A 15,307-nucleotide genomic window follows, 5' to 3' on the forward strand; every position below is an offset into this window, starting at 1 on the left:
TTTCGTGACTAGGCAACGGGCATGCATTTCGTGACGTTGCCACGGGCATGCATTTTGTGAAGTGGCCACGAGCATGCATTTCGTGACGTGGCCACGGGCATGCATTTCGTGACGTGGCCACAGGCATGCATTTCCCGACGTGGCTACGGGCATGCATTTCGTGACATGACCACAGGCATGCATTTCGTCACATGACCACGGGAATGCATTTCGTGACCTGGCCACGGGAATGCATATCGTGACATTGCCACGGGCATGCATTTCGTGACATGGCCACGGCATATGGCCACGGGCATGCATTTCGTGACATGGCCATGGGCATGTATTTCGTGACAAGGCCACGGGCATGCATTTCGTGACTTGGCCACGGGCATACATTTCGTGACGTGGCCACGGGCATCCATTTCGTGACGTGGCCACGGGCATGGATTTCGTAACGTGGCCACGGGCATGCATTTCGTGACGTAGCCAAGGGCATGAATTTCGTGACGTGGCCATGGGCATGCATTTTGTGACCTGGCTATGGGCATGCATTTCGTGACATGGCCACAGAACATGGCCACGGGTATGCATTTCGTGACATGGCCACTGGCATGCATTTCGTGACATGGCCACAGGCATGTATTTCGTGACATGGCCACGGGCATGCATTTCGTGACTTTGCTACGGGCATGCATTTCGTGACGTGGCCACGGGCATGCATTTCATGACGTGGCCACGGGCATGGATTTTGTGACGTGGCCACGGGCATGCTTTTCGTGACGTGGCCACGGGCATGCATTTCGTGACGTGTCCACGGGCATGCATTTCATGACGTGGCCACGGGCATGCTTTTCGTGACGTGGCCACGGGCATGCATTTTGTGACGTGTCCACGGGCATGCATTTCGTGGCGTGGGCATGGGCATGCATTTCGTTACGTGGCCACGGGCATGCAATTTGTGACTTGGCTACGGCCTTGCATTTCATGATGTCGCCACGGGCATGCATTTTGTGACATGACCACGGGCATGCATTTCGCCCTTGAGCACGCTGTGGAAGTAAGAGGGACCATTTGGCGAGCTGCTTGATCCCCGTACGGGGTCGCTGGGGACGGTGCACTTGCTGGGGAGGTGCCAGGGACAACTTGGCGAGCCGCTAGGCTCCCACGCAGGGTCGCAGGGTACAGTGTGCGTGCTGGGGAGGTGCCAGAGACAGTTTGGCGAGCCCCTGGGACCCCATGCGGTTTTGGTGCGCTCCGTGCGCATGCTGGGGAGGTGCAAGGGACCATTTGGCGAGCCGCTGGGACCTCACGTGCGGTCGTCGGGACCTGTGCACGTGCTGGGGAGATGCCAGGGACCGTTTGGTGTGCTGCTGGGACCTCGTGTGGGGTCACTGGGCCTTGTGCGCGTGCTGGGGAGGTGCCAGGGACCGTTTGGCGAGCCGCTGGGCCCCGTGCCCATACTAAAAAAATATATATTTTAAATATATTTTTGTAAACATATTATTCATATAAAACTCATAGTCTTTGGGAATGATAAAATATTTGGAAAATAATAGTATTATGTATGTAACGTTATATAAAATATATTTAACATATTACAAAATCGGCCCGTTTTCATCATGTGGAAAATATATTTACAATGTATTTGCTTAAACATATTGTAAATATATTTAAAATATAATTTCAGGTAACACTATATCAATTATACTGTCCATGTATTTTTTAGAAATGTATTATTCAATATATTTACTAAACATGTATTATATAATGTATTCACAATATATTACATAATGTAAAGTGCCTGGACACACACCATATTTTGCATGTGTTCCACCAAACAGATATGAAGCAAATAAATAACTACTATCTTTAAACATAACGGAATATATCAACATTTTGTAAAAATTCAGTGTATATAAAACACTCAAGTACAAAAATGAAAAGATTTCAACATATGCTAAAAGGCTGTTTGCATTACAACAGGTGTTTGGGCTGCTTCTCTGTAGACCTGCTAACATTGTTCTTCTGAAACTATGAGACGTTACAAAAAACTGCTGCTTCCAATTAAAAAGCTATGGAATTGTTGCTGAAAATAGAGCTATGAAAGTCTAGTCCCGCGGGCGGAACACGGAACTGCACGTAAATATTATATTTCATAACTCATTTTTAATATTATTACAAAAGCAAAAGAGAAAAAAAGCTGACTCGATATCAAAATCGTTGTTTTCCTACCGTCAAACAGCAAAGGAATTTTTCGAATCCGTCATTTCACCGCTGAGATATCCCATTCACAATGTGTCTAGTACCCCCACGCATTCAAAACAAAAGCAATCGACTAGCTTGCGTTTTGCTGCTCTGGTCTTGATGACGGTGAAATCTCCCTGATCATGTTGTAGGGGAGGTCACAAGCTTTCCATTCATGCCTTTACTGTGTTTGTAACCCAATACATCACAGAGTAATCGATGTGCAAACACGCCCACCTCTTGAATTAGATAAGAGAAAAAAAAACAGCCTTTCAAAGGCAAATGCATGTGGCAATGGCTAGCCTGTGAGGTGCCAGAAGATAACATCCCTTTTAGAACTTAGTATATCAATTGACATAAAGATTTACACAATGTTTATTTTTGGAGAGGTTTGGGGACCCTTGGGCTTAGCTTTGTAAAAACTCCTGTAGAATTTGATCCCTTTGTTCAAACAGTTCCAAATTTTTACCCAGTATAGTAGACATGTTGGTGAAGCACTGGAAAAAAAATCTGGCTCTTTTCATATGCTACAAGTTGAAAAAATGACTATAGAACATAAAAAAATGAAAAGCGTTTGTTGTTTTTTTATGTATTTTTTCTGGATATCTCCTTCCGGTGTGGTACTGAGTAAGACTTTTATCACACCTGAGGTTTTAGTCTTGATGCCCAAAGGGTTACCTTGAATTCAAGCCCTGAACCATGCCTGTGCTGTCTATACTTTGGAAGATATTGTGATTTATTTAAGGGCACAGCCCCCCAGGCGGAAATTGTCTGTGAGGGGCTGGGGTTTTGACAGGTTCAAAAAAAAAAAAACCACTAATAAACTGGAAATACATTTTTACAGTTTCATTCTTTTTTCATATTGGTGGGCATACAGTTTAAATATAAGGTGCCTTAAAATATGAACAGCCTATTGTGTCCTTGATTGTTATTGACCTTTTTTTTCTTCTAAATACTAGGCTTAGCCCAGTTATTTTTTATGAGGTATCTGTAACACTTTGGTATCTGCAGAAAGATTGATTAACGGCCATATTTGTTCCGTCAAGAATAAACTTATTTACCGAATTAAAATCACAGTGTCTGTGTTTTTATCTGTTGTACATGGATAAACTTATGAAGCCTTCTTGTTTTAAATGACCTGACCGTCGCAGTCTCCCATTATATGCAATATATAAATATATTGTTTGAAAACACTGGATACACTTTTAAATATATTAATGTGAATACATTTATGTACAACATATTTTACAATGTATTTTGAATATAATTTAGAAAATTAAAATGTATAAATGTCAATATGTTGATTTACAAAATACATTTATAGTATATTATAAATATATTTAAGCAACATGTCATGTTTAAGAAAATATATTATAAATACATTTCAGGTTTAAAAAATATATAATTCCATATATTAAAGATATATTTATTTTCCGTATGGGTGCGCGGGCTGGGGAGGTGCCAGGAAACATTTGGCGAGCGACTGGGACACAGCGTAGGTTCGCAGGGCCCCGTGTGCGCGCTGGGGAGGTGCCAGGGAGCATTTGGCGAGCTGCTTGGACCTCGCGCAAAGTCGCTGGGGTCCGTGCGCGAGCTGTGGAGGTGCCAGGGAACATTTGGCGAGCGGCCGGGACACAGCGCAGGGTCGCAGGGCCCCTTGTGCGCGCTGGGTAGGTGCCAGGGACCATTTGCGAGCTGCTGGGTCCCCACGTGTGGTTGCTGGGCCCTGTGCGTGTGCTGGGTAGGTGCCAGGGATCATTTGGCAAGCCACTTGGACCCCACGTGGGGTCGGTGGGCCTCGTGCGCATGCTGGGGAGGTGCAAGGGACCATTTGGTGAGCCGCTGGGATCTCGCGTGCGGTCGTCGGGCCCAGTGCACGCGCTTGGGAGGTGCCAGGGATATTTTGGCGAGCTGCTGGGACCACACGCGGGGTCCCTGGGGACTGGACGAGCGCTGGGGAATTGCCAGCGACCATTTGGTGAGCCGCTAGGACCCCACGCATGGTCACTGGGCCCCGTGCACGTGCTGGGGAGATGCCAGTGACCGTTTGGCGTGCCGCTGGGACCCCGAGCAGGGTCGCTGGGCACATGTGCATGCTGGGGAGGTGCCAGGGAGTATTTGGTGAGCCGCTCGTATCCCGCGTGCAGTCACTGGGCGCTGGGGAGGTGCCAGGTATGAGGGGCCGTTTCGGACAAAAGTCTGTCAAAAACGGCAAGTGAAGGGTCACGTTTCCGCGCGCAGGGAATCAGGTTGCACGATAGGGTGCCGTTCCGGACAAAAGTCTGTCAAATACGGCGAGTGAAGGGTCACTTTTCCGCGTGCAGGGAATCAGGTTTCCGCGCGCAGGGAATCAGGTTTCCGCGCGCAGGGAATCAGGTTTCCGCGCGCAGGGAATCAGGTTTCCGCGTGCAGGGAATCAGGTTTCTGTGCGCAGGGAATCAGGTTTCTGTGTGCAGGGAATCAGGTTTCTGCGTGCAGGGAATCAGGTTTCTGCGCGCAGGGAATCAGGTTTCCGCGCGCAGGGAATCAGGTTTCCGCTCGCAGGGAATCAGGTTTCCGCGTGCAGGGAATCAGGTTTCCGCGCGCAGGGAATCAGGTTTCCGCGTGCAGGGAATCAGGTTTCTGCGGGCAGGGAATCAGGTTTCTGCGCGCAGGGAATCAGGTTTCTGTGCGCAGGGAATCAGGTTTCCGCGTGCAGGGAATCAGGTTTCCGCGTGCAGGGAATCAGGTTTCTGCGCGCAGGGAATCAGGTTTCCGCGTGCAGGGAATCAGGTTTCCGCGTGCAGGGAATCAGGTTTCCGCGTGCAGGGAATCAGGTTTCTGCGCGCAGGGAATCAGGTTTCCGCGTGCAGGGAATCAGGTTTCCGCGTGCAGGGAATCAGGTTTCTGCGCGCAGGGAATCAGGTTTCCGCGTGCAGGGAATCAGGTTTCCGCGTGCAGGGAATCAGGTTTCCGCGTGCAGGGAATCAGGTTTCTGCGCGCAGGGAATCAGGTTTCCGCGTGCAGGGAATCAGGTTTCTGTGCGCAGGGAATCAGGTTTCCGCGCGCAGGGAATCAGGTTTCCGCGTGCAGGGAATCAGGTTTCCGCGCGCAGGGAATCAGGTTTCTGCGCGCAGGGAATCAGGTTTCCGCGTGCAGGGAATCAGGTTTCTGCGCGCAGGGAATCAGGTTTCTGCGGGCAGGGAATCAGGTTTCTGCGCGCAGGGAATCAGGTTTCCGCGTGCAGGGAATCAGGTTTCCGCGTGCAGGGAATCAGGTTTCTGCGTGCAGGGAATCAGGTTTCCGCGTGCAGGGAATCAGGTTTCCGCGGGCAGGGAATCAGGTTTCTGCGCGCAGGGAATCAGGTTTCCGCGTGCAGGGAATCAGGTTTCCGCGTGCAGGGAATCAGGTTTCCGCGTGCAGGGAATCAGGTTTCCGCGAGCAGGGAATCAGGTTTCCGCGCGCAGGGAATCAGGTTTCCGCGTGCAGGGAATCAGGTTTCCGCGTGCAGGGAATCAGGTTTCTGCGTGCAGGGAATCAGGTTTCCGCGTGCAGGGAATCAGGTTTCCGCGCGCAGGGAATCAGGTTTCTGCGCGCAGGGAATCAGGTTTCTGCGGGCAGGGAATCAGGTTTCTGCGCGCAGGGAATCAGGTTTCTGCGCGCAGGGAATCAGGTTTCCGCGCGCAGGGAATCAGGTTTCCGCGCGCAGGGAATCAGGTTTCCGCGCGCAGGGAATCAGGTTTCCGTGCGCAGGGAATCAGGTTTCTGTGCGCAGGGAATCAGGTTTCCGCGCGCAGGGAATCAGGTTTCTGTGCGCAGGGAATCAGGTTTCCACGCGCAGGGAATCAGGTTTCCACGCGCAGGGAATCAGGTTTCCATGCGCAGGGAATCAGGTTTCCGCGTGCAGGGAATCAGGTTTCTGCGGGCAGGGAATCAGGTTTCTGTGTGCAGGGAATCAGGTTTCCGCGCGCAGGGAATCAGGTTTCCGCGTGCAGGGAATCAGGTTTCTGTGCGCAGGGAATCAGGTTTCCGCGTGCAGGGAATCAGGTTTCTGTGTGCAGGGAATCAGGTTTCCGCCTGCAGGGAATCAGGTTTCCGCGTGCAGGGAATCAGGTTTCCGCGCGCAGGGAATCAGGTTTCCGCGTGCAGGGAATCAGGTTTCCGCGCGCAGGGAATCAGGTTTCTGTGTGCAGGGAATCAGGTTTCCGCGTGCAGGGAATCAGGTTTCTGCGCGCAGGGAATCAGGTTTCTGTGCGCAGGGAATCAGGTTTCTGTGCGCAGGGAATCAGGTTTCTGTGCGCAGGGAATCAGGTTTCTGTGTGCAGGGAATCAGGTTTCTGTGCGCAGGGAATCAGGTTTCTGCGTGCAGGGAATCAGGTTTCTTTGAGGGAGGAGTCGGCTTTATGAATTGACACAAGGAAATCAGTAAATCGTCATAAACAGAAGAAAAATGGCTACTTGTATACATTTTTTCATTATAGTATTGTGCGCTATCTGTTCCGTTACTGACAATACGAGGATCTGAATTTATATTTTTTGGAGCTGGATGACTGTTTAGAACAAGTTCAACAGGCATTAGATACTAATGATTTTAATACATTTGACCATCTACATCGTTTACTCAAAGAACATGTAAGGATTTTGTCAACTTTAGCATCCGTCCTGGACAGTTGTGAAGTAAGAACAATACCTTAGACTGGTTGTCTCAAAAATCTACTCTTTATTTGATGAATAGTGAAATGTAACGCATTTCTTAAAAAAAAATACATTAAGTATTTTAAGTGGGCAGCAGTGTGGAGTAGTGGTTAGGGCTCTGGACTCTTGACCGGAGGGTTGTGGGTTCAATCCCCAGTGGGGGACACTGCTGTTGTACCCTTGAGCAAGGTACTTTACCTAGATTGCTCCAGTAAAAACCCAACTGTATAAATGGGTAATTGTATGTAAAAAATAATGTGATATCTGTATAATGTGAAATAATGTATAATGTGATATCTTGTAACAATTGTAAGTCACCCTGGATAAGGGTGTCTGCTAAGAAATTAATAATAATAATAATAATAATAAAAAGTAATAATACCAAAAAAATAACATGTACACAGACCAATTCATACATTGACAGACATTAAAAGGAATACACTAGTAAATACTATTGCAGGATTTCAATATAGGACAAGTTACAGAAAAAAAAACTGTTTTACATGGTATTTAACTGAATTGGACTGTTTTACATGGTATTTTATCTGAACACCTGACTGATATTTGTCCTTAATTAATAATCAGTTTGGACTGAGCACTTTCTGCACGTCATCACTTTATTTGCCTGCTCTTTAATCAATAAAATAATATTTTTTCACATGGTTTTGATCAGTGATTTTTCATCACCATTCTTCAAAATGCATTTGGACATCTACACACCTGGTTGTGTTTGTTTAGACATCATTTTTAAGGCGCAGTAAGGACTTCATTTAAGACTTAAAAATAAATACAAACATTGGACACAAGGAAACATGTTTTTCTTTCTGGCTTTCTTTCCTTGCATTTATTTCAAACAAATAACTAATTTTAATCTTGATTTTTCAACAGGGAGTGGATCAAGTATGTTTGCTGATAAATGGATTATTTGACGCTGTGAGGACAGTGTATGGTGAAGTTGACCAAAGATTGGCTCCTCGATCCCAATTTGAATTTCTTTTCAACAGTCCCCTTGAAAGCACAAGAGGTCACCCAAGGTATGGTTAAAAGCATTAAAGTATATTGATTTAAATGCTTATTGTATTGCTATTGCTACATTTTATGCTGAGAAAATGCACTACCATATTTAATCAGAGTAATAATAATATGTGTTATTTTATTATTAAACAAATTACATTTAATGTTGCAGATACTGCATAACCAAAGATCAACTACAGCAACTACGTGCAACAGGAATGCCATGGTGTTCAATTGCAGCTTGCCTCTGCATAAGTGAGCCGACACTGTTTCGCAGAAGGCAGCAATATGGAATGACAGGAGAAAATTATGCCAACATCTCAAATAGTGAACTGGATAATATTATAAGGGAAATCCTGAGAGAAACGCCGAATGCAGGAGGCAACTATGTTCAAGGTAAAATACATTTTTCGCTGTAGAATTTTTGGTATTTGTTCATCAAAGGTGTGTAATAAAGCATAGGTCTCAATCAGTGCATATCCTCTTACCCAGTGCAACTTAGAGGTTTCACAAAAAATACACATTTCAATAGTTATTTGTTATATATATATTGCATGTTATTTTAGGCAATACAGGTGAAAGTGTACTTGCATGTAGTTATGATTAGGTTTATTTAATTCGAACTAAACAACATTATGAACTATTGCTCTTATTCTAAGGTGGTGTCCTAGCCAGAGGATTAAGAGTTCAGAGAAGGAGAATTAGAGATCGATTAAATGCCCTGGACCCAGTTGGCAGAGCCCTTAGAAGACGGCATACAATTAGAAGGAGAATATATAATGTCAGAGGACCTAATCATTTATGGTAGGAACTTAAACATTTATATAATGATTAAGGAAAGTTTAAGGTAAAAATAAAGTTTAAGGTAAATTATAAATCCAGCAGTCCTGTACTGCTAGGGATTAAGGATTTTAAATAATATATATATATATCACTATTTGGTTGTGGATTCACAAGGTCCATTGTGTACATTATGTGTAAATTGTTTTATTGGAAACCATGGAAACCTAATACTTAAAACTTCTATTTTTTCTTTTGTCATTTCAGGCACATTGATTCAAATCACAAGCTTATTTAATGGAGATTTGTGTACCATGGATGCATTGATGATTACAGTAGAATGATTATACACCTGACATGCTGTACAAACAATTGTGCAACTACTGTTTTGCATTTCTTTGAAGAGGGTGTATCAAGCTATGGGTTACCACTGAGAGTTAGAGGGGATCGAGGTGGTGAAAACATTGATGTTGCTAGATACATGATTATGAGCCGTGGCAGAAACAGAGGAAGTTTTATTGCAGGCAGAAGTGTTCACAGCCAGAGAATAGAGTGTCTTTGGGGTGAAGTGAACAGAGTGGTTTCTGAGTTTTATAGGCAATTGTTTATGTACATGGAAAACATTGGAATCTTAGATTCTACAAATGAAGTTGATTTATGTGCATTACACTTTGTTTACATTCCAAGAATAGGAAATTCTGTGCAAGAATTCACTCGCCAGTGGAATTACCATCGACTTAGCACTGTTCAGTCAATGTCTCCCTTAGCATTATGGCATTCTGGAATACTTTCAGATCTTACTACAGTAAATTCACAAGATCTTCTGAGTGGCATAGATAATTATGGAATTGACCATGCAGGCCCAATTACAGCAAATGAGGCAGACACATACATTCATGTTCCACATAATACAGTACAAATGAGCGCTGAAAACCACAGGGAGCTTCTATCTCTTTGTGATCCATTATCAGATGATGACAATAGTGGTATTAATCATTATTTATTTGTTTTGGATTATGTGATAAACAATGTTAGATAGAGTTGTATACAAATAATTACGTTCCAACTCAATTAATTGCAAAAACGGTGTTGTTGTATCACTCCCGATGCTACATGTGGGTGGATAGACTCATCCCCCTGTCCCTTTTAAGTTGGGTTAGTAGCCTGTCCAGGTCAAAAGCTTCAATCCCCATAGTTCCTAGCAAACCTCCTTTGTTTGTCCTCTTTCTTTCTTCTTCCTTTTTCCAATAACAATTCCTTTCTGTTATCTTCAACTCCATCTCTGCCACATCTCTCTCCTCTACCTCTGATCACTTACAACCATCTGCTAATGCTGTGCATGCAAACCTTTCCTCTGGTCTTATTCTTCTTGATTTTTCAGCAGCCTTCAACACTGTGGATCATTCTGTCCTCTCTACCACTCTGTCTAATCTTGGTATTTCCGGTACACCTTTATCTTGGATTCAATCTTACCTCTGTTAACGTACTACTGTGGTTTCTCTTTTCTCTTCTTGCCCCCCCCCCTCCTTCACTGGAACAGGCTCCCCCTTAATATTAAGCAGTCTCCCAACCCAATGACATTCAGTTCCTCCCTCAAACCCACCTATTTTCTGTGGCCTACCCTAATTCACCTCCGAATCCTTCCATACCATCTTTCCAATTAGATTTGTTGTTGTCTTTTTGTTTGTCTATTGTCCTCTCCTGCCCTTCCCAGCATTCATTTATTTACATATTTGTCAGTTTCCTTTGTTTAATACAATTTTCATTTATCCTATACTGTACTGTTACACTTTGTAAAGCACTTTGATAAAAGCGCTATATAAATATCAATAAATAAATAAATACATAATTGGCCCACTTAAGTAATTTAGAGCACACCCCTGCTTGTCAGTTTTTTTTTCAAAACCATTATTAAACATTCAATTTTGTGTTATGACTAATAATAAAAAGTAGTGCTGAGCCAAATATATTTAATACATATAATATTTAATATAAATAAATTTGCATTTGCCATGGAAATAATAAATGATCAAATCACTTGCCCATTTAGTTTTTGTTGTTTGAAACTGATGAATTGGTTAAAGCAGTGTTTCACAATTCTTTTCTATACCTGTAATTTCAAATTAACTTTAAGAGCTCCAAAGAAAAGAAAAAGCTCAGATTAGGTAAAGTATTAGTTAAATGAAGGGTGCAATTAAGTCATTGAGTTGGGGGAAAAAAAACAGAACACACAGATCTCCCCAGGACCAGAAAAACAAGAAATCCCAAGTATACTGTATTTTTTTTCTCATTTTTTTTTTCCTTTCTTTGGTTTTATCTGGAGCATCCCTACCATCCAGCACACCAGAAGATCAATAGTTGACTATGCAAAGCCAAAGCCCTGACAATTTAAAACAGCATATCTCATGGCTTCAGTGAATTCTTCATAAACTACATGTACAGTTGGCAAAAACAGCGTGCAGTTGCATGTATTTGCCTTTGGAAATCTTGATTTCTCTCCATGGTCCTCAGCATCATGTAAAAAATCTACAGTGGGTTCTGGTCTGAATCCCAGTGGTGGTACGGTCTTGCAGCCAGTAATAAAGAATAGCAGTGACATCAATGTGACATCTGATGGCTCGTCTGAAATTAATAAAATAAATAAATAAATAAATAAATAAAGCAAGCTTGTTACTTACTGTGTTTGTGTGGCCAACATCAACATAATCAAAATACTTCCAAAGACAGTGTGCCCAGCTGAGTGAAAGATGAATCCCCTAAACAACGAAGTATGTATTTTTTTCTAGTGAACAACAGTAGTACAGTCACCTTGTAATTCTTGTATAAAGTCTTTCCAGTGAGACAATACAAGATTTTCTGTTCCCCTTTTATTGGAGCCCAATGGGTGTAGAACAGGGCGGAAGATATTATCAAATGTCTTGGCTGTGAGAGTGTCTTCTGTGTAGCACATGACATGCTTGAATGCATTGGGATACTTGGTCATAGCATCCAGTACACCTAGAGTTTTCAGCCCTTCCTTTAATCTGAAAAAGAATGGACATTTTAAGAATTAGAAACATAGGGCCTGATTCAGCTTACCATGTGCTATCTGCTTTCCATGCTCTATCTGCTTTTTAACACATGGACTATATACCGGGGACAAATGCCATTGAAATGTATGCAAATGACACCACGAGGGAGGTATTTAATATTCAGAAGGGTGCTTCCTTCCACAGTTGCCTTACTGTGTGTTAAAAATAACAATTACTAAAACAATCATTTCGTACAAAATCACAAGATAAAAAGAGCAGACCACTGTAGTGAAGTCTGTGGGAAATATGGATATCGTACAGTGCCAGAGAACAAAGAGCCCAACCATAAACCGAGCCTGAACAAGCACATTGTTTTTAATGACCCCACTACAGCCCTCTTAAAAATGAAAAATAAACATCAAAATGAATTAAACATTAAATAAAAACCAATTACCTTTCATTTATAATGCAAAGCAAAGTTAACCAACAAACATAAAATCTACATTGCAGCTTTGCATTGTTTAATAAGAATTAAAAGCAGGGCCAAACGCAGGGCATGGCCGAGCAGAGCGGGGCAGAGCAGGGCAGAACGGCAGAACAGAGTCATGTAGGGGGCCAAGTGCACATGGCCGGGGATGGCCGAGCAGGACAGGGCAGGGCCGAGCAGAATGAGTGTACCTCTCAAATGCTGCCCGTGTTCTTCCAAAAATGTACCAATGTGCAGTTTCTTCAGCAATCTTGCGATAATCATCAGCATTACGGATAACTTTGTGTGTTCCAGCCAGCTGCATCAGAGTTTGGATTGGTTCAGATAAGTTTGCTGTGTTTGAATGTTCTTCCTGGTAAGTTAGAAGCTGTAAAAAAAAAATGCAGTTTGTCTTTATAAATCTTTCATATTACATTTTGCAAAGAAAAGACTACTTATATTAATTTCCAGGCAATCTGTTATGGAGTGAGATTACTGTCAAATATTTTGTACTATTTACAAGAATAAAAAAAAATATGACTATGAATCAAAAAAGCTACGAGTTGGATGGAGTGTGATATCACTGTCAAAAATACATCACAGAAGCCACAGATTGTTAATGGTGGGAACAATTGATTAGGACTTCCGAGCGTATAATCTCCATCCAAAATGTAGCTTTGTTTTTTTTTACTCGCACTCCTGTTGTTTTTTTTTGTGGTCGTATTTACGATTCATAGTCGTATTTTTTTATTCATAATGGTAAATACAAGTACATACTATTTTACAGTAATCTCACTCCATACCTGTGCAATATAACGTGAATAATTGTTCTAATCAATAGATACATTGATGAATAAGATTAGAAAAAGCTGTAAATATGATGGTAGATTACTTTGCAAACACAATTGGCAAGTATTTACCTTCTCCAGATAGTTCCTTATGTCCATATCAGGGATATCTTGCACTGCCACAAATGTGGACTCGGGTGTACTTGAAAGCGCCTCAAAAAGTACTGGTGATAAGAACTGTGGGCCAGGTCCTCCATGAACCAGTGATGTTGCAATAGTCATACCCGCATAAAAATAGTCATCCGAGACCATCACTGAAATAAAGAATGTTAGACTTAGACAGACTGAAAACGTAATGATAAAGAATTAAAAAAGCATAAATTCATTACATCCACTAATGTAGTTTAGGAACTTGGCATGGTCTGGTCCCACAAAGGAGCAAGGACTCCATTAGCATGGTTAAAAATTATCTCCTTGGTCCTCCGAGGTCGACGGCTCCTTTGCTCACTCCTATATCGTCCATAAATTTCACCGAAAGCCTTTTGCAAGGTAAGAAAGTTTTTTTTTTAAAGCCTCGTTTCGCTCCTTCCCATAGGTGATTCCAGCTGATATTAAACAGGGAAACATTTTCTGTATCAATCTGGGAGGCCAGCTCACAGAGAATATCCCCAATGTCTCTGGTGAAATAATAAGAAATATTAAAAGAAAATAATTATTTATTTTTAGCAGATATTATTGTATCAAATATCTTGTCAGAAACACTTGACTGTGATACTATAAATGTAAAAATCAAAGAAATATCTGACAAATAAAACTACATTAACTCATAAGAATATATACCTATACATCAAACTAAATGCCTATAAAAGGAAAGATAATACAAAGTTGTCTTTAATTTTAAATGGTTTACAGATAAAAGCTACAATGGTCCCCCTTTTAACAGTTAAAATTTGAATGTATTACAAGTAGGGCCTTGCGTTTTTTTGCAACCTGCACCGCAAGATGCCGATACAGTGTCCTCATGAAACTACCAATTAAGCAATTATTAACACTCACCCCATTGCGTTACTTTAATCAACTGAAACACGGTTTAAAAAAACAAGTAGTGAAAAACACAGGGCCCTAATTATAAGGAAGGAAGTATGAAACACAAATGCAACTTTACCGTTCATGGTGGGATGTTTCACTACCAGTGGAACGGGGTATTGGATCTTTCGCTGAGCTCTTTATCAACAAATAAAGCAGCATACTGCCATTCACTAGAAAATAGATTTGATAGGAGTCCAGGTATTGTGGCACCGATTTCACAGCATGACCTGAAAATCTGTTGCTATTCAAGAAAGACTATGACCTGTTGTGATATACTAATAGCTAAAGTCTTAATATTTGTAAAAATAAAAAACTAGCACTTTTTTTTTATCGTACAACTGGGTCATAATACACAATCTGGATCAAATAAAGTGTAAGCACATTACTATAGGTGTGATTTCTTACCTTGGACAATCAAGAACCCTGGAAACTGTGGCATTTTCTTCTTCTGTTATGATAAGAGGCCCATCTGAACCTGCTGTCGAATACGGAGCATCTATGAGTTCTGAAGGAGCATCCTCAATGACCTGAAGAACTGTTACATTCAGGCTGTTCATTGGTGGACTGGAATCAGTCAAATCTATTTCAATATCATCATCATCATTATTTGACAGAGTACCTCTGTTCTTCTGCAAAAAAAAAACTCCTGTAGTGAATTAAGTTTAGAAAACTAAAGTGTCTGAATGAGTTGCTTTTAAAAATAAATACAGTAAGACTGTGAATGAATGACTACAATCTTTAACAATCGCTATTTCTATATACTGTACATTCGAACAAATAGAAACAGTCATTGACTGTTACCTTTGCATTTGCAGGAACGACCAGCAGTTGTAAAGATGGACGAAGGTACACAGTTTTGTCCTTGAAAATTTTATTTAGTAACAGTCCATTCATCTTTTGGTCTCGCTCCAGACTTGGCTTTATTAATTTGTTGTGGAGTGTAACCATTATTTCAACTCTACAAGAATAGAGAATGCAAGCTAAAATATATCATGGTCTTAGGAAACCGAATACATCATACCCTAAAGCACACTTCTTCAAAATGCAACATTATAATATATATTTAAATCTTAACTACCAACTATCATTATATTAACACAAATGATAAAGTGCTTATGTTTACAAAGACTGCCTTCCTTTACTCACTGAATGTTTTCTGTCAAGTTTCTTTCAAAGACTGTGTGCAAGTGCACCTCATGTGGCTCCCACTCCTTCATAAATCTCACATCTAAAACCAGATGCCCTTGCTCTGCCAGGTA

The 15,307-nt window shown here is 42.0% G+C and overlaps 1 protein-coding gene and 1 long non-coding RNA gene across 2 annotated transcripts; both read right to left on the reverse strand.

The window, feature by feature from the left end:
• Window positions 1–10,992: 10,992 nt before the first annotated feature.
• On the reverse strand, window positions 10,993–13,389 carry LOC131702946 (G2/M phase-specific E3 ubiquitin-protein ligase-like). Its single transcript, XM_059005723.1, has 5 exons — window positions 13,349–13,389; window positions 13,092–13,273; window positions 12,384–12,559; window positions 11,503–11,717; window positions 10,993–11,316 (listed from the first exon to the last, which is right to left on the reverse strand). The coding sequence occupies exons 2-5, from the start codon at window positions 13,269–13,271 to the stop codon at window positions 11,057–11,059; spliced, it is 831 nt and encodes a 276-aa protein (XP_058861706.1). The 5' UTR covers window positions 13,272–13,273; window positions 13,349–13,389; the 3' UTR covers window positions 10,993–11,056.
• A 788-nt stretch (window positions 13,390–14,177) lies between these two features.
• LOC117396744 (uncharacterized) lies at window positions 14,178–14,980 on the reverse strand. The gene is made up of 3 exons (XR_004543747.2): window positions 14,850–14,980; window positions 14,454–14,677; window positions 14,178–14,218 (listed from the first exon to the last, which is right to left on the reverse strand). It is a non-coding gene; the product is annotated as an uncharacterized LOC117396744 (long non-coding RNA).
• Window positions 14,981–15,307: the final 327 nt, after the last annotated feature.

This window comes from Acipenser ruthenus, chromosome 31, assembly GCF_902713425.1.
Source record: "Acipenser ruthenus chromosome 31, fAciRut3.2 maternal haplotype, whole genome shotgun sequence".
NCBI classification, from domain to species: domain Eukaryota; kingdom Metazoa; phylum Chordata; class Actinopteri; order Acipenseriformes; family Acipenseridae; genus Acipenser; species Acipenser ruthenus.